Here is a 26,598-nt window from a genome sequence, read left to right on the forward strand (position 1 = left end):
AATCATTTGTTTCGACTAACCTAACATTTCTGAGATTTTATGAAACAAAAATATTGAAGTTGCTGAGACTCGTTTTCTTTAAACATTACAAATCATACAATTACATTGCCAAAATAGACGATGGTCCATTTGCATGAAGCAGCCGCGATCGATATCGTAATACGTTTTTTGGCAGTAAATGCGCCAAAAATTTCCACACTTCTATCGATCAATAGAGTCGATGTTAAAATCATATTTGTTAGTAGGAGCAACCGCGGAAAAAATGCGTCCTTATAAAAAGTTCCTTTTTGTCAAATTCTCATATAATTTATTCATTGGAGTGGCCTTTTCCTATGCACTCATTTATCTAGATTTATTTACGTTAAAAAAACGCGGAAAAAATGCCACCCGGTTGACCCGATACACTATATATATCCTCCAAAATGAAATATTCTTTTGTAAAAAATATTCGAACAAAAAGGACATTTGTGTTTTCAATTGTCTCCTTTCACTTGATACTAAAAAATCATATTATTTCTTCGTTTATTCATTGTGAACGGAAAGGAAACGAGAAAAAATGCTCTCACATAGTTGCAATGGAACTCGGCATTGATGACTTGACGAAAATGAATATCAAATGGATGAAGCCTTACGCGCGAGCGCGAACGTAGCAAACAATTTAACTATACTAGTGTCAACGTACCGGAAAATTGATTAGAATTCCGACCTTGCTAAAACGAATGTAGTATTGAATATTATTTCATTTCTGACGGATCATACCCGCCATTAATCATGTGCATATTTCGATTTGAATGTAATTAAGTCACACTGTTTGAAATCATAGTACATATTTTAATGTTTTATACTTTTCCCGCTGTTCCCAATGAGGTTTTCCAGGTAACATATATCGATTTTTAGAAGAGAGGATAGGAAGAAAAGGTAAAAACACAATTTTCGGAGTATCCGAAATCGCGGAGAACGCGTGGTAAGAATTCGAGCGTAACGCAGAATTTTCTAGAACGTTCCAGAGCGTAAGAGCGGACCAATGAGAGGAGAGTTTCATAGTCGCTTATTTTTTGGCGGTTGGTGATTGGTCGGTCGAGACGAATATAGAATCGTGTAATGGTGTGTGTTATAACGTTGTAACAGTTTGCGTAAAGCCAAGTGCATGGTCGTGAGATCGCGGCTTATTTCCAGGCAGTCTATAAATCCGAGTGTCTATCACGGTATCGTCGGGAGACATTAGTTCCAATTTTTCGTGTATTTTTTCGTGGAATTCTTCATCACAGCGAGTAATACCGAATAGAAGTTCAATCTTACGAGAATATCGACCTATTTTCAAAAAAACCAGAGTAAACTTTAGTATACGACTGGGCTTAAAGAAAAGAGACAAAAAAACGAAAAAAAATTGCCTCTTGAACAGGAGAATCAAACGCGATCGTCTATCAACTGTTTAATACCGCAACCGCGGATAGGTAATAAACCGGATAAATAAATAAATTCTCGAACTAAGAAAAATATATGCCATAGTTTTTTTTTATCATATGGTACAAAACTTCATTGATACATAAAGTGAAAGAAATTGTCGATTTTTTCGACGCCGTTCGTGAAATTTCTATCAAGTTTCTTTTTTCGGGACGCAGAGAGACAATCAGTCATGGCTGCTATGTCCGTGATTGGAATTGACTTTGGCAACGAGAGCTGCTATGTCGCCGTTGCTAGAGCCGGCGGTATAGAAACGATCGCCAATGATTACAGCCTACGCGGCACTCCGTGAGTATCCATTTTTTTTACTCTACTCCTATTTATTAATACATTAATCGTAGATATCTCGTGTCGTCCACCGCCCCTCGTTACATCGGGCATCGCACACCGGCCATTAACGGTGTACATGCGGCGCGCGCGTGTTCGCCCAAATCTATTTTTTTCCATTAAATTTTATATATTTTGCGTGTCATCAATATTTCTCCTTCTGATTATCCCATTGTTGGGTGTTTACAAAAAATATCTTGTCAATTTTCTCTTCGACAGTTCTATGCTGTTCAATCTAAAATATGAAGATTCACATATGATCAATTTTTCAACTGCAATTATACTGTAAAACAAACTGTTTTTCCAAAAGAAGTTTTTGATGAATTAAGTTTGAATACAGCGTTAGGTAACAATAAACCCAAAACAGTTTCAGAGACACATTAAATTTTAGTAAAAAAAAACCAGAATTATGAGCATTGAGCTCTCAATGTATTGGTATGAAAATTCTTTCTCCAATTTTACATGAATTAACCAAAGTATGTTTATGAACTCGTTTCATAAATTGAATATTTCAAATTAATTAAAGAATTTTTAGTTGGTACATTAAATAATGGATGAAATGTTCATCATGCGCAATCTCTTCACTATCTGAAAATTAAAGCAATTATCCATACTTCAACTCTTTCATTGTTTATAAGAAAGATTTTACAACAAGGAAACAACTCGAGTCATTTTTAACTCGGTTGAGGGGCTGGGTTGTGAAATTTTTTTTTCAATTGAACTGAACAATAATCTGAATATAAGTGTAATTAAGCTTGTGCTATCATAAATTTGATGAGTAGAGGTTACTTTCAACATAAATTTTTTTCAATTTTTTCAAGATCATGCGTGGCATTCAGTGGAAAGAATCGAATCCTTGGAGTTGCAGCCAAGAATCAAATGGTGACGAATATGAAAAATACTATTTATGGATTCAAACGATTATTAGGAAGAAAATACAACGACCCACAGGCCCAGAGAGAACTTCGCTCACTGTCATACAAAACTAGCCCACAGCCGGATGGTTCGATTGGTATTCATGTAAGTACTTTTCAATTTCTTTTTCATTGATCAAAACTAATGGTCTGGCTGTATAATGACAATGGCAGTGAATAACTTGGTTTATTACACAACTTAACAAGAATTTCCTTGTGAAAAAATATAGGTACAATATTTGGGAGAAGAGCACATTTTTTCACCGGAGCAAATAACGGCAATGCTCTTTACAAAATTAAAAGAAATATCCGAAACAGCCTTGCAAACTGTCGTGAATGATTGTGTGATTTCCGTACCATCGTATTTCACCCAAAATGAGAGACAAGCTCTTTTGGATGCAGCTCGCATTGCTGGCCTTAATGTCCTACGTCTCCTCAACGAGACAACAGCCACTGCGCTGTGTTATGGTATCTACAAGCAGGATTTACCAGCAATTGATGCACCACCTCGAAACGTTGTTTTCGTTGACGCAGGTTATGCCAGTCTTCAAGTGAGCGTGTGTGCTTTCCACAAAGGAAAACTCAAGGTTTGTAATCAAATAATATTTTTAATGAAACAAAATCCCAGTCATATTATTATTATTGATAGAATCATCAAAGCAGATTTGTCTAGAAAGCACTTGAAGCTATTTTTTCAACTGTATTTTTAATTTTATCCACCAATTTTAGTTACCAAACGATTTTTCCATTGAAAGTCAATCAAGGACAATGAATTCGAATATTAATGTATATAATACTTGTCAATCAACCTTGGATTTGTCTGCAATGTCTTAGGAAATTGAAAACATGTTGAAAGCAAAAAATGTTATCATGGATAAAAAAAATTTGTTTCTTTTTGTTTTCAACATTAGTGACCGAATTCAGATGAATTGTAACGATTCAAATATTATATGTCATTAACCGAGTAATGCTTGTCATCGTCATACTTGATATTCGCAGATGCTGGCGAGTGCAGCGGACAGTAACCTCGGTGGACGCGATATCGACATCATCCTCGCGGACCATTTTTGCAAAGACTTCCTAGCGCGTTACAAAATCGACGCTCACACGAATCCACGTGCCTATCTACGTCTCCTTGCCGAAGTGGAGAAACTTAAAAAACAAATGTCCGCTAACTCGACAAAACTTCCACTGAACATCGAGTGTTTCATGGACGAGAAAGACGTCCATGGTGATATGCAGCGTCCGGATATGGAACAAATGTGCGCTCATATTTTCAAACGCGTCGAGGCAACGTTTAGACAATGTCTTCTCGATTCAAGTAAGTTGCAAAAACCATTTGTGTCCGATGAACATTCCATTTTTATGAAAAAGTATTAAGTTTCCATAAACACGAAGTTTTTATGAAAAAATATCATGCGATTTAAAATTATTTGATCCGGAAATATGTGTCAATTTATGTCTGCTTCTAATATTTTATTCGGTTGAAAAATTCAGGCGATGCCGTTTTTTGAAATAATCTCGTACATTTCACATATCCACTTTTCTTAGTCGTATCAAGATTTCGTAGAAAAACTTCATTGAAAATGGGTTTCACCCATAATACGTTGATCGAGGATGAATTACAAATTTGATAAGTATTGTTGAAACAATACTTGATTATTGATTATTAATGAATTTGTATTGTACAGAATTAAAACTGGACGAGATACATTCGGTGGAATTGGCTGGAGGGTCGAGTCGAGTCCCATTAATTAAAAAATTGGTTGAGGAAGTTTTCTGCAAGCCACCGTCGACGACTTTGAACCAAGATGAATCCGTAGCTCGTGGTTGCGCTCTCCAGTGCGCGATGCTCAGTCCAGCGGTGAGAGTCCGTGATTTCTCGGTCACTGACATTCAGCCCTATGCAATCAAAATCGTTTGGGATCAGAGCCAGGGCGACAAAGGGTAAGTCTCAAAACTCACGAACAAGTTCATTAAAATTCAAACAAATTTGCAACTATAACGAGATTCATTTATTAATTTTCAGAGAAATGGAGATTTTCGAATACAATCATCAAGTCCCATATTCAAAGAATTTGACTATATATCAATCGGCTCCGTTCAGTTTGATTGCGAGTTACGTGACACCTCCACCAACGTATCCGCAAGCTCACATAGGTAAGAACTCAAATTTAAGCTTCATTATGATAATTTTTAACAAAATTCAACGTATTTTTTCCTCTAAGGATAAATTATTAGACGCTAGAAAATGTATAAGTATGCTAGAAAAATTGGTCTCATCGGAATCTACGTCGAAGTCGAAGGAAATCGAAGAGAAATAATAAAATAGTCAGAAATTTTATAAGAAGAAGAGAGTTGAAATCATTATCAACATTTTACAACAACACATTCCTAATATTGTTGCTTTTGTTTCTATGAACTAGGTGTTTTTCAAATAAACAACGTAAAACCAACGCCCGAAGGTGAGCCTTCAAAAGTAAAGATCAAGGTGCGCCTGAACCTAAATGGAATTTTGACAATCGCTTCGGCATCATTGGTGGAAAAACGAGAGTTGACGCAGCAGGAGAAGGAAGAGGAAGAGAAACAACAACAGGCAAACAACATGGAAACGGATGGTCAACAGGAAAAAAGGGACAAGGCAGATCAAGAGGCTCAGGCGAACGAGCCACCAGCGCCCGAGGTAGGAACGAAATTGTTTTTTTCACAATCTCATGCATTGGTTTTCCTCAATCATTTAACTTATTTTGAACTCCAGATTCTTGTTTACAATTTAATCGACCGGCACATAAATCCTCGTTATACGGAAAATCCCATGGTGAATTCCCACGAGTTTGAAGGTTACGCTTGTTTTCATTCTCATTGTTTTACGTCTAATCTATGTATACATTGTAATTATTCACATTTCCTATCCATATATCGTGGGTTCCGGCTACCTGAACACGATTAATTCGTTCGTTTGACATTTTTCGGAACAAATTTCTTCGTGCACAAAAAACATAGGAGGCCACAAAAAACAAAAAAAATATCAAACAGAATCTTCCTTAGGTAATACACAAAAGGGAAATAAAAATTGAAAAAGAACAAAATACAATGCGGTAATATCGAGACAGGTCAATTTTATCGGAGCAAATCGTGAGCAGGATAAATAATATTCCACATAAATCGTTTCAAAGGAAATTGCCAAGAAATTTGTACCGGAAAATAAAAAAGTGTTTTTAAGATATGAAATAAATTTCCTCAAAAACATTCGAATCCGGAAATAGGTCGCTCCCAATGAACACCGCACAGTCATCAATAGTCCCAACAATACCCGAGCAATATTCGATCGTGTAGAAATCTGAAATTGCGGATTCTAGAAGAGAACAAAAGACACAAATCATATTCTCCAGCCGCATGACGATGTGAGTTTGTATCGTTTAGGTGATGGCTGATAAGAGGCGGCGGGACTCTGATGTCGGTGATACTGGAAAAAGTGGCAAGGGGTCTGCCCCCTCGTATTCGTCAAGGATACTCTCTTGGTTCAGCTCGGTACGCGACACACTAATCACTACTTGGACCCATGCGCATACACCTGTCTCTCTGTCTCTAAATATATCATTTAATTAATATATATATATATATATATTTATATGTATCAATGTATACATGTGCATATAACCGTTATTCGTATGCGCATATATTCATCTATATGTATGTATTTCATCTAAACTAATCGGGCTGAAGATACCCGATGACACCTGCCAAATTATCATTGCTGGCTCGACGCTCGATCTCACTTTACAAGCACTTAACAATTCTTTCGTTTCTGATCGTGATTCATCGATCGTTCAGTTGTGTTACACGTACACACATGTGTGTATATATACATACATTTATGAGTATCCCTCCCACCAAACACTTATCGCTTCTCAATCATTCGCTGCTACGACATTTGTCGAATATTGTTTTTGTGCCCAAACATTATTGCCACAGTTTCCTGTTGCTTATCCTGCGCAATTTTCATCACACCGTCAGACATGGGCACCTCTTCACAAAAAGGAATCGCACATTTTTCGTTCTCTTCTCATTTTTCGTTTAGTGTTGATTTTTCGCTAGAGTGACTTGCTATATTTATGAATGAAAACATTGAATAATTCAATCTTTTTTCGATTGAACGAGAGATGGAGTGAGGAGTAGAATTTGATAAAAATCGAAAAACATATTTAGCATAAAACATTTTCTTGGGAAGTTGGAATTAAGGACGTGAAACAATTCAGTTGGATGTAATTTATCTAAAAATTATATTCATTATTTGATTAAATCTGCGACCACGAAATAGATTTTCTCACCCAAAAATATGGCAGAAAAAATAGCAGCTCATTTCTGCGAAACTGGATTTCTCAAAAGCAAGAACAATGTCTTTTCATACTTCAAAAAAAGGTGCTCATCTCTGATATTAATAACTGAGAACGCTAGTTGATAATTTAGTTGCACGTATATCTATAGGATATAGACCGAGTGTAATGGGATGTTTTTTCAACAAGAGCATGATTATTACTGAACCGAAAATATTCAGAGTAGAAAAAAATTTAGAGGGACGCGTATGAGCTTTAAAAAAACGCGGATGCGCATCGAGTGTTTTTTTTTAGTTGTAAATATCTGAAAATTTACAAAATGCGATAACCTAGAAAAAAAATGAACGATAATATCTCCGGAATCGGAAAGCAAATAAAGGTGTGCGAGGCGAGGTTTCTATCGCTCTAAGCCCCCGTATCCGATCAATGCGTGTGGGTCCAAGATGAAATGAGAAAGATGTGTCATGCCGTGCTGTTTAACGTTTCCTTTTACATTTTATTTATTTATTTATTTATTCATTCCTATTGTTTTTTCTCCCCACTGATACGTTCGTCAAACAGTAAGAAGATCAACGGGAAGAACGAGCGATGCTGGACGAATGAACTTTTGTACCTTTAACGGTGCTGATTGTTATTGTTGATGTTGTTAACAATTGAAAATGATTTTCGTATACCTTTTAAGTAATGCTGGAAATAGCATCGTTTTAATGCAACGAATTTTCAGTTTTTGGTGTCAGCATTTGTTCATAATAGAATTTTCGTTGCATTAGAATTATGGCCAAGTTCGACATTACCTGTTCAATCGTATCTACAGTTGGATCATCGATTGTCAAGACTCGATTCAATGTTGGTCACAGAACTTTTAGAAGAGTTGCAGAGAGACGCCTGGGTTTATACGAATGGGTTAAGAATTGTATCATTTTGTTTACGTTTTATATTCACGCATAATTCTGACGGTATTCTATTCGACTAACGTACACACACCCAAATTTGTAATCTGAATCGCTGCATTTCCTGTTTTTAGAGAGTCGCGGTTGAGTTTCCATGCGTGTACGTTTTCGTTGAAGTGATACAATTTTTCGAGTCGTGAGGTATCGAAAATTTCATTGGTTACTTTTCAGATTTTCGGTTTCGAAGATTTTCCTAATTCGGAGACACATTCTACAGAACTTGAAGAAGAATCGCGAAAAAAAAATCGAATCATTGTTTGACGAAACCCGTGACTGTGAATATGCTTCCAGAGACAAAAATGAAAAAATTCTGTTAGTTATCATCGATAGTGATGATTCGAAAACGTCGAATTATGGAAATTTCTATTTGGTTTCCTTTGCATACACATATTCACGAACAATTTCTTTCTGTTTGTCGTGACGTGTTTTCCCCTTCTTGTGTGTTCGAAAAATATAATTTTTTTTCTTTTAGTTTATTTTATATTTGAACCAGGTCCATTCATTTTGCCGAATGGCGCTCTTGTAATAATAATTATTTGCGTCACCATACCTCGTTCAACGAAACTAATCGATTTTTTGTTCCTCATTAATTCTGCAGGGCGACGATAAAGCTGATGATAGCAAGGGAAAGAAAAAAGTGCCTCTACGGATGGTTGATCTACCTGTAGAAGCTCGAGCTGGAGGTCTTGCTCAACGCGATCTCGATACCGCTATTGAGAAAGAGGTTCGTCCATAACGTTTTTTTAAACCTGCTTAAAAATTTTCATATGAAAATATCGAAAGAATTCCGTAGTTTGAATTTGCAAAATGTAAAACAAAATGCTACGAGAGAATTCGAGCAAAGAAATCGAAACACAAGAACCCAATTTTTAAACGGTTTTTTCAAAATATTCTCGTTTCACCAGTGCAAAATGATCGCCGAGGACAAACAAGAAAAAGAGCGCATTGATGCCCGGAACGCCCTTGAGGAATACGTTTACGATCTACGTTCAAAGATTCAAGACGAGGATCAACTGGCGACATTCGTTGTAGATTCCGAAAGAGAATCCTTGAGTCGTACCCTTGACGAGACGGAAAATTGGTTATACGAAGAAGGCGAAGAATGTAATCGACAAGTCTACAGTGATGGTCTCTCGAATCTCAAGGTACGTTAACATTTTTAACATCAAAAAGACGTCCCAGCTGTCATTAAGCAATATCCACATAACTAAGTTTTTATTGTAGCACTTTTTTTTTCTTTCAATTTTAATATAATATTTTATTTATAGTTTCACAAGAGTCTGAATATGAAAAAATTATGAATTGGTTTTTGTATGGTAAGTCTTTCGATCAATGTATCCAAATTAATGTAAATGATCTCCCTAACAGGCAAAGGGCGAACCTATCAAAGAGAGAAAGATGGAATTCGAAGGTAGAAATTTGGCCTTGAACGAGCTGTCGGTTGCTCTGCAGCATGCGAAAATGGGCTACGATCAAATAAAAGCATCGCAAGGCAAAGACGACAAATACTCTCACATTACCGATGATGAGCTCAAACAAGCCGGCAAAGCTATCCAAGAAAAATGGACGTGGTTGGACGAAGCTCATGTTGTTTTTGCTAGCACACCACGTACACAACTTCCCAACATTACCGTAGCACAGATTCGTTCAGCAAAACAGGTACATAACTATAAGGCTACGATTTAATTTCATGATTTATTTTTCAACACTTAATTTCTCTAATTTCAATTACAATGCATTTGATTTTGAAACTTAGAAAATTTCAATTGATGAAGTGATCAATCTTCTTTTCAAACGCGTTTTGCTGCAAAACAATTTGTTTTTCATGTTGATTTTCACAGAAAGTATATTTAATAAATATTATGAACAACTGTTTTGATTAATGATTTTATTTCAAATTCATTTAAGTAAAAGACAAACAATTGCTGTTATTTTCGAAATTTATCGAAAAATATCGCCAAAAAAACAATTTTGTTTTTTTTTTCGTTAGACTTTGGACAACACTGTAAAGCCTATACTCAACAAACCAAAACCGAAAGTTGAGGCTCCTAAGACAGAGGAAAAATCAAAGGACAAACCGAGCGAGGACCAAAAATCTCATCCGCAGAACAGTCAAAGTGGAGAGTGTCCAAACGCAAATAATCAACAACCAGCAAACGGTGACAAGATGGACGTTGAGTAACGCTTGTAGAGCGAAGGATGCGACATATTTGGGGATCGCCGTTAATCCGTAACTCAAGAATATTGTCCCGCCAGATTAAAAAAAAAAAAACGCATTGAATGCTGCCGCGAAAACAACAGAAAAAATAAAGAGCGAGAATTGACGAGTACTTAAAAGTCTACGGTTCATCCTCTCGTCACTGTAAACGCATATTTAATCGTCTCGAAAAAAGTACAACCCCAAGATAAACACAAAAGAAAACTCGAAGATGATAAAAAAAAAATTGCGAAAAACATACGACTGTTTTTCTTACGCATACCGATGTGCACCGTGTTTACATACACCGCAGCGTGGATACCACAAAACTCGTTCATACACCATTTACTATTACATACTGCTACTACTACTAGTCTCCGAAAGACTCACTGCAAATTAAAACATTACGAAAAGTTTTTCGCGACACGACATTCTAATAACGCTATGGAATCGAAACTGTTTGCCTTCCTTTCCTATCATAAAAAAGTCTATACCTCAAGCTCATGATAACGTCGAGAAACAGGGAAGACTGTTGAAATCACTCGCAGCTAAACTCACTATAAAATTTTTTCGCGAAAGAAAAAACAACAAAACTCGCATAATACCATAATATGAGATCGACCTTTTGACTTTGTGTTTCATTCGACGGACTCTAAGCACTTTTGCGCTATAATTGGCCATGTTGAACGAGAAAGACATTGGACAACGTTACAAAGATTTTCCTATCCCTGAAGGTTTAATGACAGCAGCAGTAGCGGTAATTATGCTACATCTAATAAACTAAATTAAATAACGAAATAAAGAAAGACGATGAAAATAAGGAATAGGTAATATCGCTGGCGATTTTATGTATTTAACGGTACATCGATCATTCATTCCACGGTCCGAAGGGACACGTATCTTCTTTTTTTTCTATAAACAACGATTTGTTGGAAAATTAACGCAAGAATAATCTTTAAATGCACAGCAGAGGTAAATCGATCTTGTTCTAATTTTTTCTACGTTCTCGCTTTTATCATTTCAGTCCGTATCGTAAAGATAGACTTATCTCCATTGATGTTCAATCATGATTTCTCTTTATTAAACCAATTCCGACAATTTGATCGATGACGCCGTTGTTTATGTACCAGTCGTAGTTTAATATCGCATTGTGATTATTTATGCTAAATAAATGATTAAATAATTTAAACATCGAGTTATATTGCAAAAAAAACATCTGTACTTTTAGGAATGAATAGTTTGTTTTTCTTTTCTGCCGGTTCCAAGGTCAAACCATTGAAACACAGCGAATGATTTTATTTTTTCTTTGCACTTTGATTTTTCGATTGTTCATCATATCGTAGACTTGTATTTTTTTTTTTCAATTTCACGATGGATGATGCAAGCATTTCGTTGCGTTTGGAGAATGCACATTTCAACTTGATTGATTCCTTCAACTCCCGAGTCTTGTTTGTTGTATTCCACTATCCTCGTCCAAATAGAAATTTTCTAGTCTGCTTTGGATGGTGGCTTCGTTTGTCCACCGAAGTAAGCTCTGTAGATAAATGCTCCGAGAGCTATGTGCAGTGCCACAATTGCAACGATTGCTGCCCAAATATTGCTTTGCACAGAGCTCAAACCAAGTAATCCTGTGTTCCGTGCGGATAGCAGAGCACAAAATGGAAAAGAATTGAGTATCTTACAATACTTTTTAGCAACAAAATTGCAGCGGTGGTAAAATATAATGTATCAAGATTTGATTCGAAAATTTCATTCCAGTCCGAGTGAATTACAGAATTTCAGATCAATTTTGGAACCAACGATTTATCAGTGAACCTGTTTTCTAAAGCAATTGTCAATTGAAAAAAAATGTAGAAATTTCATAATGCTTGCAATTCTTTGTCATAGGTATTGATCAGTTAGAATTTATTTGAATTATGAATGAGAAATACGGATTTGCAGCTCCGTTAAGTGAACTTTTTCCAGTTACTCGCGTGAAATCTCTATCTAGCAACGATTGCCAGCTTTTCATTCTTATAACTTAAAATTATATGATTATACGTGAATAACAAATTGGAAATACCGTCAAAAATGAAGTTCTTGCTGACGAAAAACGAGACTAGAGGCATAGCAACAATACAGATACAATAATACAGTACAGTCTTGAACACTTGCAATTCCGGAAGATCCTGTAAAAACCGATGGAATATTGAGAGACAAATGTTTGAGTCAAATGTTTTTTCCAGTTCTTTTTTTGATTTTCGGTACCATATAAATTCAGTAACTAACCTTTGTATTGGACATGATGTTTGAGAGTCAATGATTGTTTGAGTTCAATGAAGAGACGATAATTCCGATAAAATAACAACTAGAGACAATTATTATGTCGTGAATTTCTTTGAGTTTATAGAATTTTCGCTCGGATATTTTTTGTTTTTAGAAATTGTTGAAATCATAGGTTATTTAAGCAAACGATTCCGAGTGGAGTGAGCTGTGCATTGCTCGCCCTGTCACGAGTTAGGGGCTAATGAAGGCTGAGATTGATGGTAAAATACGAATATTTTACATAAAAAAATAAATTCGTTCAATTCATTTGAACTAGATAAATTGTGATGATTGCATAGCCGAGCTTGATGCAACTTTTTTCTACTTATTTTTTATTATATATATATTCTTTATTTTTTTGTGTAATATATATGAAAAACGAAAATCCGATTCAATGGGTAAAATAGCGCGCATTCAAAGTACTTATTTGTGTTGATGCAAATCTACAGGAGATGGCGCGTTAGTACCTTAAAGCCGCTTTGCCGATAAAATACCATGGCGACGAACATGTCACCATGTCATGTATATAAAGACGAGTCCTCTATATTTCCGCGGGTATTGTTATAAATAAATGAAAGAAATTGAAAACGAATCGACGGAAGTATTATCGAATTATGATTTTTTAACGGATTTTATTAATATTCATTGAAAAATAGTTGCAAACTGAGGTGTTTAGAATGAATCAGAAAGAACAAAAGTGGTAAAATGACTGTCAATTTAGAATTTTCAACAATGACGGTAACTTATAAACTGGGAGCACGGAATAAAGCAAGCGCGTATAACCTAAAGAACATCGGGCTTTCCGCCGCTGATTGACTTTTCGACTGATTGTGTTGGGAGAGTACGAGGACGGGCCTTTAAATAACCGTAGTATAAACGAACGTGGTACAAACTGTACATAACAATCGCATGTATAATATCGTGGGAAACAGAAAAAAAGAAGCGATAGGAAATACGATTTTCGAGAAAAGAGGGCATTCTATGAAAGTCTCTTTATTCCTTACTCCATCGTGTTCGAGTCTAGCTGACATATATATCATCAACCCCGAAAAAATTGGAATCGGGGCGCGGCGTGTTTTTCATTATTATCGAGTTCCATGCTCCTTTGACAATGTGACATTTTGTATATTGAGCAATTCACTTAAACATCGTTTACGCGAGCTACAAATAAGCGCTATTTAAATCGTCTGCTTTCATTAAGTGTTTAATTATTCTTGTGCGGATTTCCTATTCTTTTAACCTCGTGGGTGAGTGAATTAATTGGAAAATACGAATATTGGACGATTCGTCACACGTTGAAAATGAAAATAATCGTCAAGTAGAAATGATGAAAAAATATTAATCGATATATATGTGAAAATAATCAATATGAAACTGAGATGTTCCAAATCTTTTTCATCATTAAAATACCCGCGTTATTAATTTGAAAAAAAAAAAAAAAAAAAAAAAGCATTCTGCTACAATTAGAAGAATGCTGGTAAAAAACACAATTGTGGTAGTGCTTTCGTCGTTTGTGCCTTAAATTAGTGAGAAAAGTATGAGAGTTTGAAAGCGGCGTGTTTGACACACTTGATTAGGGTCGAGGAAGCTTTCCCATCTGTGTGATGTACATGCGAGTGTGAGTAGTCGTGTGTGTGTATGTTTATTGAGCAGAGCGAGCAGAGTGTCCGCTAAAAGTGTCTCGCGTATTGCCCATCTTACACAGCGGCATATGCAGTGTGTGCGATCGGCTCGTTGAAAAGAAGAAAAAAGTGAAAAAAAAAAGAAAAAAACATGGCCGACAGTGATACTCCGATGGAGCGACTGCTACCATTTCACGAAACGAGGTTCTTCGTCGTTCTCGTGCACGAAACAATGCAATTCGATTATAATCGCGTTATATCAACGGCATCGTCCGCGACACTGTTTCATTAAAATTAACGCTGACACCGAACTCACGAGTGTCATTTTGTCTTCAAGATCGTCACCGTCACGTTAGCTTGCCCACAACCCCCTCCTGCGGTAAGTTGACGTTTCGTACTATGGTTTTTGTTGTTTTATTCTTTTTTCACACGAAAATTAATCGTCAAACTGCACATTCAGTTTCCCAGGCTGCTCTCAATTCATTCCCCTCCATCAATTGCCCTTTTTTCTTGTGTAATCGACACCCTCGCGGCTCGTATATACAATGAAGTTATTCCTTTCCACAGTGAAAATATTACTTCAAAGCAAATATGCTACCGAAGTTATAATAAGTTTCAGTTCACAAAAGCCATTAGCAATTGTTATTTTGTTTTTCGATATTTATTGCGACGTGTATAACAGCTCTCATTTTCATAGCTGTCATTCAACCTTACTTTCTACAATTGTCAAGTTGTTCTACCGTACACTTGTATATATTCAAAGAAAAACAAAATTATGTTTACTTCGAAACGATCGTTTCGTGCTGTTTTTTTTTCTTTTCCTTGACTTTCCCGTTGCTGTTCGTTTGCTTACTTAGAGCTATTGAAAAAAAAAATGTTATCGGACGTTCACCGAAGCTTCGCTGTAATAGTTGTGCGGGTTTGTTTGTTGCGTGTTTTTCTCAACGAAAGACGGGCTTTTATTTCGTGATCGTTCGAAATAAGTGACGTGCGCGCGAACTTAAAAATATCCATTTTTAGAGCACGAGCACAAAAAGGCTACAATTGAAGCAAAAATCATGCCAAATCTTTATGTGAAACGTAATTCTTTAAGCACACGCAGCGAAAAATATTCGACCGCGACGAAACAGCACGATCATAGAACTTCTGTGTTGAAATGTAAAACCAAATTTTAAGAACACGTGACTGCGATGTAAATTTGTTCGCGGTGCCTAAGCACACATTGCCCTTCTAACCACATCACGCATTTATTACATGTACATTCTCGTACAAAAGTGTAAACATCCGCATGAATCATACCTGACCCGACGAGATAAAAATAATTTTGGAAATCAATGACATCACACTAGGAAAACGAGATTTAAAAACAAAAACGAAAATAAATTTTCATTACTCAGGATTTAAGGTCGAGATTAAACGTGCCACCGAATGAATAAATGCAACGTTCCGTTTTCTCTTAAAATCGCGATGTATTTCAACCTCCACGGTTTTGTTATGAAACCCACGTAAATCGATAATCAAACGAGGATGCAAAATAACTCTTCCGGCGTCAAAGAGTTCCGAACGAACCGCGTGAATTATGATTTTGAAATACATTGACAGCTCAGTTTTTTCGTTATCAACAAACCACGATAACCAGCGAAAAAATAATCTTTTCGAGACTAAAAGGTCCTGCAGGCGGCGCTAAAAAATGTGAATTATAAAAAATATCGCGAAGCAATATAAACGAACATGGAAATTAATAGCAACAATGATAACTGACATATGACGCAACTCCCAACGGTGATTATTACAGGGGTTTATTCACGTGCAATATACTTTCAGAGTTTTTGGTATATTGTCATTTTCGTACAGGAAATTCTCATCATTCTATTGCTCTCTACAATAAAGCAGCGTTACATCTGCGTGTGTTACGCTTATCCATTAAAACTCGACCCTTCCAACAAGGCAAATCGACACTGCGTTACGTCCGGGATCTTAAGGTCATGACCTACATAAAGAATTTCAGGACAAAAAATCATTCCTTCGACAAAATACGATCTCCTTCGTTACGTTGAGATTCCTTACCATTTTCACGGTCCATTCGGGCTAAATTTAGCAATTACGGCGAGTCCGTAGCGTCGCCAAGTGAAATATCCCTACTGCCCATTTCCCTCTCGTTTTCTCTCTCTCTCTCTCTCTCTCTCACTCCCATTCTTCGGCTCCTGACTCTCGCTCTCTACCGAGAAAAATCGATGATAAACCTTTTTTCATAGCCCTCTGCTTTATCTTACATTTACCTGTCATCAATTTTTCCTCAATTATCGGAATTTTCACAGTCTCTGCATGCTCACCTGCCCGCTGCTTCTCACCATGCAGCATGGGCGATAGGCTCTTGCAGCGACAGGGCTCGTTCGATCTCGGCTATCGCGTCCTGGCGAGCAAGTTGTGGATTTTTATCATTTTATCACGACATTTAAAAAATACTTATTCACAGATAATATCGCTGCATCGAAAATGAACGATTTTTTTATAAAACGGTAAATACTCGTTTGTTTATGGGTTTAACAACAAAAGAGTATCATCGACTCCAGTTGGTTTTTTGATTTTATCATTTAAAAAGCACGATTACGTTAGCAGTTGGCAAAAATCGTATTACAAATTTCAAATGACGCTGAAGTTTGCAACGTTGGAGTCCAACGAAATGATCGAAAAAAACTCTCCAATAATTCCAGTAATTCCTCTATTTTGTTCCCTGCCAAATTTGCGATTCGTAGTTTTTCAAGCTGCACCAACGATTCGTGAAATAAAAAATTGGTGAATTACAAACGTTTTTTTCGTTCATTTCGTTGGACTCCAACGTTGGAAACTTCAGCTTCGTAATTTCAAACTCAAACGGTGCTGAAGTTCTCAAATTTGAAGTCCAACGAAACGAACGAAAAAACATTTGTAATTGACCGATTTTTTATTTCACGAAGCATCGGGCAGATTGAAAAACTGCGAATCGCAAATTCACTCGAATTATTGGAGGGTTTTTTAAAATCATTTCGTTGGACTCCGACGTTGCAAACGCCAGCGTCATAAACTTCCTAAGGAATTCCTACCACCGAAGGATCGTTAGTTATTATTATTATTATTATTATTATTATCGTCATCACTCCGAAATTATGATCCATAGAGAGAATTAAACGGTAATATTTAGCGTGAAATCCACTGTTAAATTAACCGTGATTTATTTGACTGCAAGAACGAAAGTTAACGAGAGTATCCATTACTGCAACGCACTGTAAAATTTCAAAGATTTTTCGAAATTTTCAGTTTTGTAAGAGTAAATATTGCAGACAGGACGTCAAAATTTTCTACTTGGAACAATAAATATTATTTAATTTATAGGAAAATTCAATTTTTCTCCCACAATAATGTCGTGAATTGCAGCTCGTTACTCATAATAATTTTTCAAATTTAATTATCTCCGTGTCGATGAAAAAATCATGAATAATCATCACGAACGTTATAGTCATGAACCATTCTACGTTCTACGATACAAACCTGAGATCGAGAGAGCAGCGTCGAAGGGGATTCGTGTGCAGGGGTGATAATACCACCCCGTATTATAATGACACGTCGGTAAAGTTCGGGGTTCTCTAGAGCCTGAATCAAAGGCTCAATATTTACGTTATTCATTAGCTCATCGATTGGTAGTCGAAAAAACTTACGAGATTGAATAATTAGTTTAAAGGACGTAATCTGTATAACAAGGAGCTTTGAGGAAAGGTAATAATGAATATTAATTTGTATAATTTCAGCAAAATGGAATGGGTGGAAATAATCGAACCGAGAACGAAGGAGCACATGTACGCCAATCTAACAACTGGCGAATGCGTGTGGGACCCACCTCCCGGAGTACCTGTGTAAGTATTTCAAACGAGAAGAGAAACAAATGAATTTGTTTAAAGGACGAAGCGAAATCTGGTAAAAACATTCATAGGATTGTGCAACACTTTTTGAGAAATTGTAAGAACGATAAGTGCAGCGATAATTATTATTTACTCAATCTGATACACTTTGAGAAACGCAATGGAATATGAATTCCCTAGATTACTTAAGAAAACCATACTAAAAAACTCTCATGTATTATTTTCATTTTTCAGTAAGAAAACAGATAACAATCAATGGTGGGAACTGTTTGATCACAACACTTCTCGCTTTTATTATTACAATGCAACGTCGCAAAAAACGGTGTGGCATCGTCCCACCGATTGTGATATCATACCACTCGCCAAGTTACAGGTCAGTAATTTATACTCGTTAGAGAAAATTATTGTGAAGACTCTTCATATGAAATTGCTTATGTAATTAGAACTTGTCACACGTCCACTCATCACTCAATAAAAATCATGAATATGTGATAAATCATCTTGAAAAATCAACTCAGAGTCGTATCGGTCCAAATGTTTTTTTCGAGATTGAAAAATATCGTTTGACCTGTGCATTGCAACTTGACTGAGTTCAATTTGAACGTGATTTTTGAATAAAATTCGTTATCGCACTGTCGAAGTTCCGAAAATCATCGAAACTGGGGTTGCTGGTTTCTACTTGTCATAGAAAATGATGGATGACGACTTGAATCGACGATAACAATATCTTTCGAATTTCAGACACTGAAACAAAATACGGAACCGGCGGGTGGTGGAATAGGGCCGACCGGTGATGACGGAAGTCACCCAAGATTCGGAGAATATCGAAAAAAGGAATCCGTCTCGACTCAAACGCAGACTTGCTCGATCGTACGAGCTGCTGCTGCTTCTGCTTTGCGCTACAATCACCAAGATAATCCGAACTCGGCGCCCACACTGGTATGCAGCTGAAAAAGAAATTTGGATCGTTTGTAAAAAATCTCTAAGAGGGCTATCATAGAAATTCATCAGATTTTGTTATGATTTGAGAATGAAAATCTGAAGATCGAAATTTTGAAAATTTTTCTACCTTTCAAGAGCCTTAGTTTGTAATCTTGGAAATTCGTGATTGGACAAGTCTTTGGAGTGCAATTTAACATAATTAGAATTTTCACATTCCCAGCAAATCGGCGGTCCAGGAGGTAGAACATCGAGCAAATCACGTGGCGCATCGGGTGGAGGGATTGGACTTGATCAGGACAGCGGTCAGACATCGCCGCCCTCGCCATCGCCATCGCCGTCGAGTCGACGACAACACAATCACCACCATCATCATCATCACCATCATCATCAGCAAGCCCAACAGCAACAACAAGTGCATAATAATAGCAGGCAACATGGGAGACATCAAGAGCCTCCTTCGTCTCGAAAATTGCAGAATAATTCGCAAGATTCGGGTCGCTCGAGCGACAGTTCCATATCTCACAGTCGAACGTCCCTCGAATCTGCAAATGCTTACAGACTCCTTGACTCACCGCATCGTTATCAGCACCGCTCGAGTCTCGGTCATCAGCAAACACCCACCGGTGCTCTGCCTCCACCCCCACCACCGCCAATTAATTCCAATAGAAGTGGCTCCAGTCACAGCAAATCCGGTACTCTCGAAAACGCTAGGTCCATGAAAATCGGAGGATCTTCCATCAATGATTCTGCCACACCTCTGGGCCTTTCCCTCTCAACGAGCACACCAATATTTAAGAAAAAAACATTCGTTGATCAGCAACAATCCAGCGGTGTAGGAGGATCTGCTATTGGACATCGGGAAAGCAGCCGTTCTCAGGGCAGCTCTGATTATCATCAGCATGACAGAACGAAAAATGGTGCGTTTTGCTGAGTTCTTGATCGTACTTTCGTTGAGGAAGCCTTTTTTTCATTGTCCAACTTTAATTTTTGGTAGAACCGTTGTTCAAAATCGCTATTGCTCGAAATCTCAATCACGTTTATTTAAAAGGCCAAATCCCCTTTGAAAATTCTTTTAAAAAAACTCGAAACCTTAAACTGTGTTGAACATACGGAAGTGTGAAACTAACGAAAATGGACAGGAAGTTCGTACCATCGCAGCATGCTAAATGCCTACAATTTTCTCCTCCAGTTGACACAATCCATTCAGCACTAAATGTAATTTTTTCGAACTTATGAAATGTAGGGCGTGACAGCAGCAGCCGCGGCTCCTATGGACCAGAGCCAAGTACTTCGCCTTATCGAGAATCGTCGATGGATCCTCGAGTATTTCGACAAGAAATGCCACCGTATCGTCCACCAGAAGTGCACGATTTAAGTCATGGTTGTAAATCAAATCAGAGCAGCGAGAAATACGGTTCGCTAGTCGAAAGTAGCAATCGTCATCAACGGGATCGTGTCAACAGTATGGACAAAAGTGTCAATTCTGCCTCGGGCATGTACTCGTCGAGTTCGATACATGGAAAAAATTACAACAAAAGCCAATTGGCGAGTAACAGCGGAATTGGTAGCATCGGCAGACGACATCATGGCTGTTCGGCTTCCCTTTCCGAAGCAAATGTCCGAGAAATGTACGGTGTCGTGTTGCCAGAAGCAAACAAGGGCAGTCTCGCGAGAGAGAGATTGGCTAGTGGTCCTCCCATTTCTAATGTTACTAGACAAAAGAGTCTCGATGTATCAGAACGAAATCGTGACAGAGACCGTGCTAATGTCCTTGCTAGGGAAGTTGACAGTGCTAGAACAACGAACACCTCCCTGAACAATTCGCTCGATGGTAAATCAACTCTACTGTTGAACTATTCAGTGACAATTTCCCTTATAAGAAACAAAAAATGTATCTTTTGAAAATTTTATCAAACCAGATCATCATTCAAATTTTGCAGTCATTTCTCAACCGTTGGCAAGGAGCTACAGCTTCGTCCAGCAACAACAGCAGCAACATCACCACCATCATCATCACCATCATCATCACCATCAACAGTCAAAAAGACGCAACAGAGACGATGATTCCATGCACGAGCGTTACTTGATAGGTCAAACACATGATACTTCGAGACTTCATCGCCTCGCAGGTGGAAGCAGCAACAGCAGCAGTAGCAGTACTGCGAGTAACAGCAGCGAGAGTAGTAACGGTAGTTGCAACAGTGCCATAGCGGACGAGATTAGAGAACACGTTGAAACAGAGGACAACGAAAAAAATAAGAAACGTAGTAACGGGAATCCGAGTCCGCCACCTTCCCCTTATTACGGCAACTTGCTAGTCGATGCAGATCATTTATTGCCACTTCAACATTACATACTTCAACAAGCTAAACTTTCCGGTTCGTACAACGTTTTCACAATCCATTGAATTTCATTTTTTCTCGTTATAAATTTCAACGTTTGATTAGTGTTACGACAGCTGCAGAGTGCTTCTGCACAATTATTTCTTGTATTGAAATGAAAATTAACACTACAAACAAATTTTATGCTTCGTACATCATTTTTTCGTTAGATTCTCTTTTGTTATCTACGATTAAGTAAGAAAATAATGAAATCACAACAATTGCCACAATGAAGTACAGGATACATGAAAATATAATTTGTTCTTTTTTCAGGTTGTTACAAATTTGGTGATCCACTTTTTGGTGTAGAAGAGGGTGACGATTCTTTGGACGAAGACACCGGCCGTGGTGGTAACGGCGACAACACTGGACGTGGAAACAACGGTGGAAGAATCGGTTGTCGTGCAGGTGTCGATACGAGCACAAATCTGCGACAGGATGATGATTCTGATGATCAATTTGCGGATGATGAAGCGGCTAGTAATCAGGGTGATTCGTCGAGTCAGGAGTACCTCGAAGATCATTATGCAGGTTATTATAGTTGGTATCACTATTGGAGGTAAAATTCAACCGTATGAAAAGTGATGAAAATTTTGTTCTACTAAACATTTCAAATTGTTCTACAATTTTCAACACTTGTTCTTAATTTCTTGTCCAGTTTAATAAGCTGTATTTTTAGTAATTGTAGTAATTTGGATGCTCGAGAAAAGGAGAACGATTCTAATTTTCATAAAATTGGTTGAGAATTTACAAACACAGAATACAACTCCCAAGGCTGTGATCAACTACGAGGGATAATTTTTCTTTACAGATCTCGGCAATTACGATACAGCAGGTTTGGCAACGTATTACAATACAGCGGAGACACTCACGAGACCGCAAACGACCACGTGTATACAATCAATGTCCTCTGCTCCACCGACACTTCATTCATCGCCACAAATACAGACGACGGTGTGTAATAATTTTCATCGTTGTACCCGAAATTCGTTTTTTACAGTAGCCATTATAAAAATAATAATTGGATTTTCGAATTTTTTGGACTACGAATTAACACAAATACGATCATTGATGTACGAAGGTATCCCCTTATATCGCTCGCGTATAACGACGAACAATAAACTTAACAGGTGGGAGGAGGAGGAGGAGGAGGAGCAACAGGAACAGCAACGGGTACAAGTGCTTGGTGTCCAACGTCAAATGTTTTCGGTGCCTCAGGGCCGACATCGGGATCGCATAGCGGTGGAGGAAGTGGCGGAGGAGATTCACGCAGCGAGGGTACTTCGAGTTTCACGAGTCCAAGACCGATATCTCTGCCCCCCTCGAGTGCATTTACAAGTCTAGTCATGGGAAAGAGTATGGATGGAAACGATGCCGGAGGTGGTGGTGGAGATATTGAAAAATATGCCCAGGACAATCTCAATTTAAATTGCGGCAGACCAAAAGGTCTGAGACTGTTATTTCGAAAGAAATTTAGCGTACGTGATATATTGAGTTGGTCGAAGGATCCTATACCACAACCTATGCTCGTTGTCGTTGACGGTGAAAAATTATTGAAACGAGAAGCGTGCAATCTTTTCCGATTGGTGCAAGTGTACATGGGAGATCGTAAAGCCAACGTCGGTATGACGCTGGACGGTGTCGCGACCGATATTGTAAATACCGCATTCTCGAAGCCACCTCTTCGCGACGAATTATACGTTCAAATTTGTCGACAAACCACTGAGAATCCACGCAAAGAAAGTCTGCGCAGAGGATGGGAATTAATGGCTGTCGCTCTTGCCTTCGTTCCTCCCAGTCCTACTTTTGAGCCTTATCTCGAAGGCTACATGAATCGACATCGTGATCCTAACTTTCAATTTCCTGAAGTTGCCAAATGGCCCATTCACGTTCAAGTCAGTCATTATGCAACTGTTGCCTGCAAACGACTTCAGCGTATCGGTGCCCACGGGAAAAGACAACCGCGCAAAGCTACTGTTGAAGACATCGATCAAGCGAGGGTAAGTTTATCCAGCTGTTGCCACGAATGTAAAAAATAACATGAAGCTTTAAGTTTTGTACCTGTTTATCATAAATTGTGGTTTTATCTCGCCCCGGTTCAGGTCCCAAAAGTGCACGAACAATCACAATATCATTCCAAATACGCTGTAAAACTTATTCAAACTGTAAGATTATTTTGATTAAATTTTTTAACCACTTCGTGTTTGATGCTTCAGATTCAAATATTCCGTGCGTCGATGTTCGGTGCGACTCTTTCCGAGGTAATGGCATTGCAACGTGATCGTTTCCCGGATCGTGAATTACCATGGGTCCAAACAACGTTAACACGTCAGGTTCTCGTCCGAGGTGGTACACTTACGGAAGGCATATTTCGAGTATCGGCGGATGCCGATGAGGTGACCGCACTCAAGTCTTGCCTCGACAGATTCGAAGATGGCGGGAATTTAGCCGCATCTCAGGACGCTCATGCTCCAGCGTCTCTGTTAAAATTGTGGGTTCGAGAATTGTACGAGCCTCTCATACCTGACTCGTTTTACACAGAGTGCGTGACGATGCGTCACGATGACGGTGAATCATCGGCGAAAGGGGTCGCGGCTATTGTTGAGCGGCTGCCCGATTTGAATCGTCGAGTTTTGTGCCATTTAGTGCGCTTCCTCCAGGTACAGACTTCTGTTTTATTCGGTATTTTTGTTTGTTTTACACGTCTCCATTCGATTTTTACTTTGCGTAATACATTAACGAACGATGGAAAAAAAAAAGAAAGTGAAAAAAAGTCGACTGATACATGGCTTCGACTATTCGCTTGTATAAAATTTTCCTTTTCTGTTCTTCATTGCTTTTTTATGTCTCTAATGCTCTCGAATTTCCTCAATGTAGATCTTTGCTCGACCGGAAGTGGTAACCCGTACAAAAATGGATTCTAACAATCTTGCCATGGTTATGGCGCCGAACATACTACGATGTACGTCCCAAGACCCCCGGGTGATATTGGAAAACGCTCGAAAAGAGATGGCATTTGTTCGAACGTTGATCGAGTCCTTGGAGACCGCTTGGGTCGAAGATCTTCAATGACACGATTGAAGAAAGAGTTGTACGATAGTTTATTCGGCTGTCGCAGTCGTCGCCCCTCTTCAATCTGCTCTATGCCAAATCAACGAGAAACACGGCGAATCAACGACCTATTCTCCTCATGTATATTATTATTATTACCATAATACCATATTAATAACATCGAGCATCGTTGTAGTTTGCTCGCTATTATGAGATGAAAGAATGGAAAAAAAGAAAGAAGTTATATAGATTCGCAAAATCGATTACGATAAAAAAAAATTGCTTTAATATGGGGGGAAGCTTTTATTCTTGAAAAATCTCTCCTGATACGCGATTATAGAGGGATGTATCTTCCGATATCTTTGGCAATAATTATCCTATTGATTTTTTCATCCTTGGAATACAACAAAAGTTATTTTACTATGACTCAACATTGTACTTCTCCTATCAGATTGGTCAATAGTTTTGGTTCTAATTCATTTCCGAATATCTCATCTCCAGCAAAACATTCCAATTAATGTACCGAGTAGTTCAATGTAGATTTTATGTCTCTAAGACATTGTTAGCATTGATTTACGTCAACAATGTTGAGAAGTTTGGCCTTTGTCAATGAGTCAGTATTTTAAGAGAATTAATAGGAAGTTGAAAACTACAAATCCTCAACGTTTCTTTGTTGTAACATTACACTTCTGAAGTTCACCAACCGAGACGAAAATAATTGAGATTCATTTTTCAGAGTTGAAAATAAACTATGTTTTTTTCCTCAAATAAAACATCATAAGTTTTGTAAAATATCGCCAAGTTCATTGGGCACAACGAAATTACGAAGCATAATTAGTAATTGAACAATTTTGCGTTTTGGGACTTTTCGCTGGACAGTAACTTTTCGGCATTATTTTTTCTCTTTTTCAGAGGTCTCTAAATTTTTCTATTGAACTTTGCTGATATTTAATCGGCGTATCACAAATGGTAGGAAGCGTCAAACCACCAGAAAAAGAAACGATGAAATACATTCGTTGCTTCCAAAGGATGAAAATTTCAATACGATCGATAAGTTCAATAGTGTCGTTACGCGTGTCGTCTATATATAGTGTGCCACATACGCTATCGCGAATTGCAATTTCCCAGCTCCCCTCGTAATATTTCACTAACATGTATATCACTTATTTATACACACCGCCCACACCAAGAAACTCACACATATACAAAAAATACACCTACACGAATAAAAAAACGCAGAGGTTGTCAACGTTATAATGCCGGAGATTATTAGATATATATTAATATGTACATCGCTATATGGTATATATTTTACCAATCCTTGTTATCGCACGAATCGCAGAGATGGCTTTTTGACTCGATCATTGTTAAATAGTATCGTGTAAGATGAGTGATACGTTACCGTCGTCTTGTATAGTTAAAGCCAACTTCGTCTTTATTTTTACTTTTTTTTTTTTATTTTTATGTTTTTTTACTTTCATTTTATTTCTGTTTTGTATAAGTAATGATGAATCGAAGTGTACAAGTGAGTTTCATTATTGTACGTAATAATGGAGGCAGCAAAAAAAGCACTTTAGGCCATAGTCGAGTTTTTTTTTCTAATTCACCTATTCGAGCTATTAAATCCCTTCGTTAGTTTTAGTTAAAATAAAGGAAACAAGTCAAATCCTTTGGCAAATCTCTCGCTAAATTTTTTTCAATGCACGGATATGCCTTAAAAAATTCCATACTCTGATCGGCTGCTTTCTAATCGTTTGAAATGTTCACTTTTTTCAAACGGCTTGTTTAGAATTGAGAGGAAAGCTTCATCGGGAACTTTGCGGGGTTCATTCAATTTTACAATTATTCCTACTTTTCATTTTTTTTTTTTTTTTAAGGACTCAATGAATTCCAAAATGTGAATTTTCTTGCCGAATTGAAGAAAGGTTTAGAAAATTGCTTATTTTTCAGAGAATTTCTACTAGATTCACTTGAATTCGAAAAAGGTTGCTTCCACTGACAATGTAGATTTGACTTACAATTAAATTCAATGTAATTTATTCGTTTCAACGTGGCTGAAATAATGAATGTCGATATTGTTTGTGAGAACAATAAAGATTGAGAGGAAATAGCAATCTTGTTAAAATTAAGAGTCACAATCATCAAGAGTTGAAGAACCGTTTGAGTAAATAATCTGAATATTGGTGAAGGTTTTTTATTTCTTTTTTCTCTTG

At 37.5% G+C, this 26,598-nt stretch overlaps 3 protein-coding genes across 4 annotated transcripts; 2 read left to right on the forward strand and 1 right to left on the reverse strand.

Moving 5' to 3' along the window:
• Window positions 1–1,138: 1,138 nt before the first annotated feature.
• Hsc70Cb (heat shock protein 70Cb) lies at window positions 1,139–11,378 on the forward strand. Of its 2 annotated transcripts, XM_043432412.1 has the most exons (13): window positions 1,139–1,454; window positions 1,623–1,752; window positions 2,613–2,811; window positions 2,936–3,292; window positions 3,705–4,026; window positions 4,397–4,652; window positions 4,735–4,865; window positions 5,132–5,388; window positions 6,129–6,236; window positions 8,591–8,716; window positions 8,898–9,137; window positions 9,361–9,651; window positions 9,983–11,378. In XM_043432412.1, exons 2-13 carry the CDS (start codon window positions 1,637–1,639, stop codon window positions 10,172–10,174), a joined length of 2,595 nt encoding a protein of 864 aa, XP_043288347.1. In that variant the 5' UTR covers window positions 1,139–1,454; window positions 1,623–1,636; the 3' UTR covers window positions 10,175–11,378. The 2 variants fall into 2 exon arrangements, with proteins under 2 accessions (XP_043288347.1, XP_043288353.1); XM_043432418.1 differs by lacking the exon at window positions 6,129–6,236 and having other exon boundaries at window positions 1,140–1,454.
• On the reverse strand, window positions 11,249–12,877 carry LOC122418348 (vacuolar ATPase assembly integral membrane protein VMA21 homolog). Its single transcript, XM_043432499.1, has 3 exons — window positions 12,458–12,877; window positions 12,252–12,357; window positions 11,249–11,817 (listed from the first exon to the last, which is right to left on the reverse strand). The coding sequence occupies exons 1-3, from the start codon at window positions 12,470–12,472 to the stop codon at window positions 11,678–11,680; spliced, it is 261 nt and encodes an 86-aa protein (XP_043288434.1). The 5' UTR covers window positions 12,473–12,877; the 3' UTR covers window positions 11,249–11,677.
• Window positions 12,878–13,153: 276 nt separating this feature from the next.
• On the forward strand, window positions 13,154–26,499 carry RhoGAP93B (MyTH4 and RhoGAP_KIAA1688 domain-containing protein RhoGAP93B). Its single transcript, XM_043432403.1, has 12 exons — window positions 13,154–14,494; window positions 17,901–18,005; window positions 18,246–18,384; window positions 18,753–18,950; window positions 19,174–19,870; window positions 20,197–20,784; window positions 20,894–21,331; window positions 21,608–21,865; window positions 22,146–22,288; window positions 22,465–23,334; window positions 23,551–23,994; window positions 24,212–26,499. The coding sequence occupies exons 2-12, from the start codon at window positions 17,905–17,907 to the stop codon at window positions 24,404–24,406; spliced, it is 4,071 nt and encodes a 1,356-aa protein (XP_043288338.1). The 5' UTR covers window positions 13,154–14,494; window positions 17,901–17,904; the 3' UTR covers window positions 24,407–26,499.
• Window positions 26,500–26,598: the final 99 nt, after the last annotated feature.

This window comes from Venturia canescens, chromosome 1 (assembly GCF_019457755.1).
Source record: "Venturia canescens isolate UGA chromosome 1, ASM1945775v1, whole genome shotgun sequence".
NCBI lineage: Eukaryota > Metazoa > Arthropoda > Insecta > Hymenoptera > Ichneumonidae > Venturia > Venturia canescens.

Bases quoted from the DNA above. Each gene is read 5' to 3' on its own strand.
- Hsc70Cb (XM_043432412.1), top strand. From the start codon at position 1,637: ATGGCTGCTATGTCCGTGATTGGAATTGACTTTGGCAACGAGAGCTGC. The intron at 4,027-4,396 runs GTAAGTTGCAAA...TGTATTGTACAG, and splicing joins ACAATGTCTTCTCGATTCAA to AATTAAAACTGGACGAGATA. The intron at 4,866-5,131 runs GTAAGAACTCAA...TCTATGAACTAG, and splicing joins GTATCCGCAAGCTCACATAG to GTGTTTTTCAAATAAACAAC.
- LOC122418348 (XM_043432499.1), bottom strand. The intron at 11,818-12,251 runs GTATTTCCAATT...CACGGAACACAG, and splicing joins CAAGAACTTCATTTTTGACG to GATTACTTGGTTTGAGCTCT.
- RhoGAP93B (XM_043432403.1), top strand. From the start codon at position 17,905: ATGGAATGGGTGGAAATAATCGAACCGAGAACGAAGGAGCACATGTAC. The intron at 18,385-18,752 runs GTCAGTAATTTA...TTCGAATTTCAG, and splicing joins TACCACTCGCCAAGTTACAG to ACACTGAAACAAAATACGGA. The intron at 23,335-23,550 runs GTAAGTTTATCC...TTGATGCTTCAG, and splicing joins AAGACATCGATCAAGCGAGG to ATTCAAATATTCCGTGCGTC.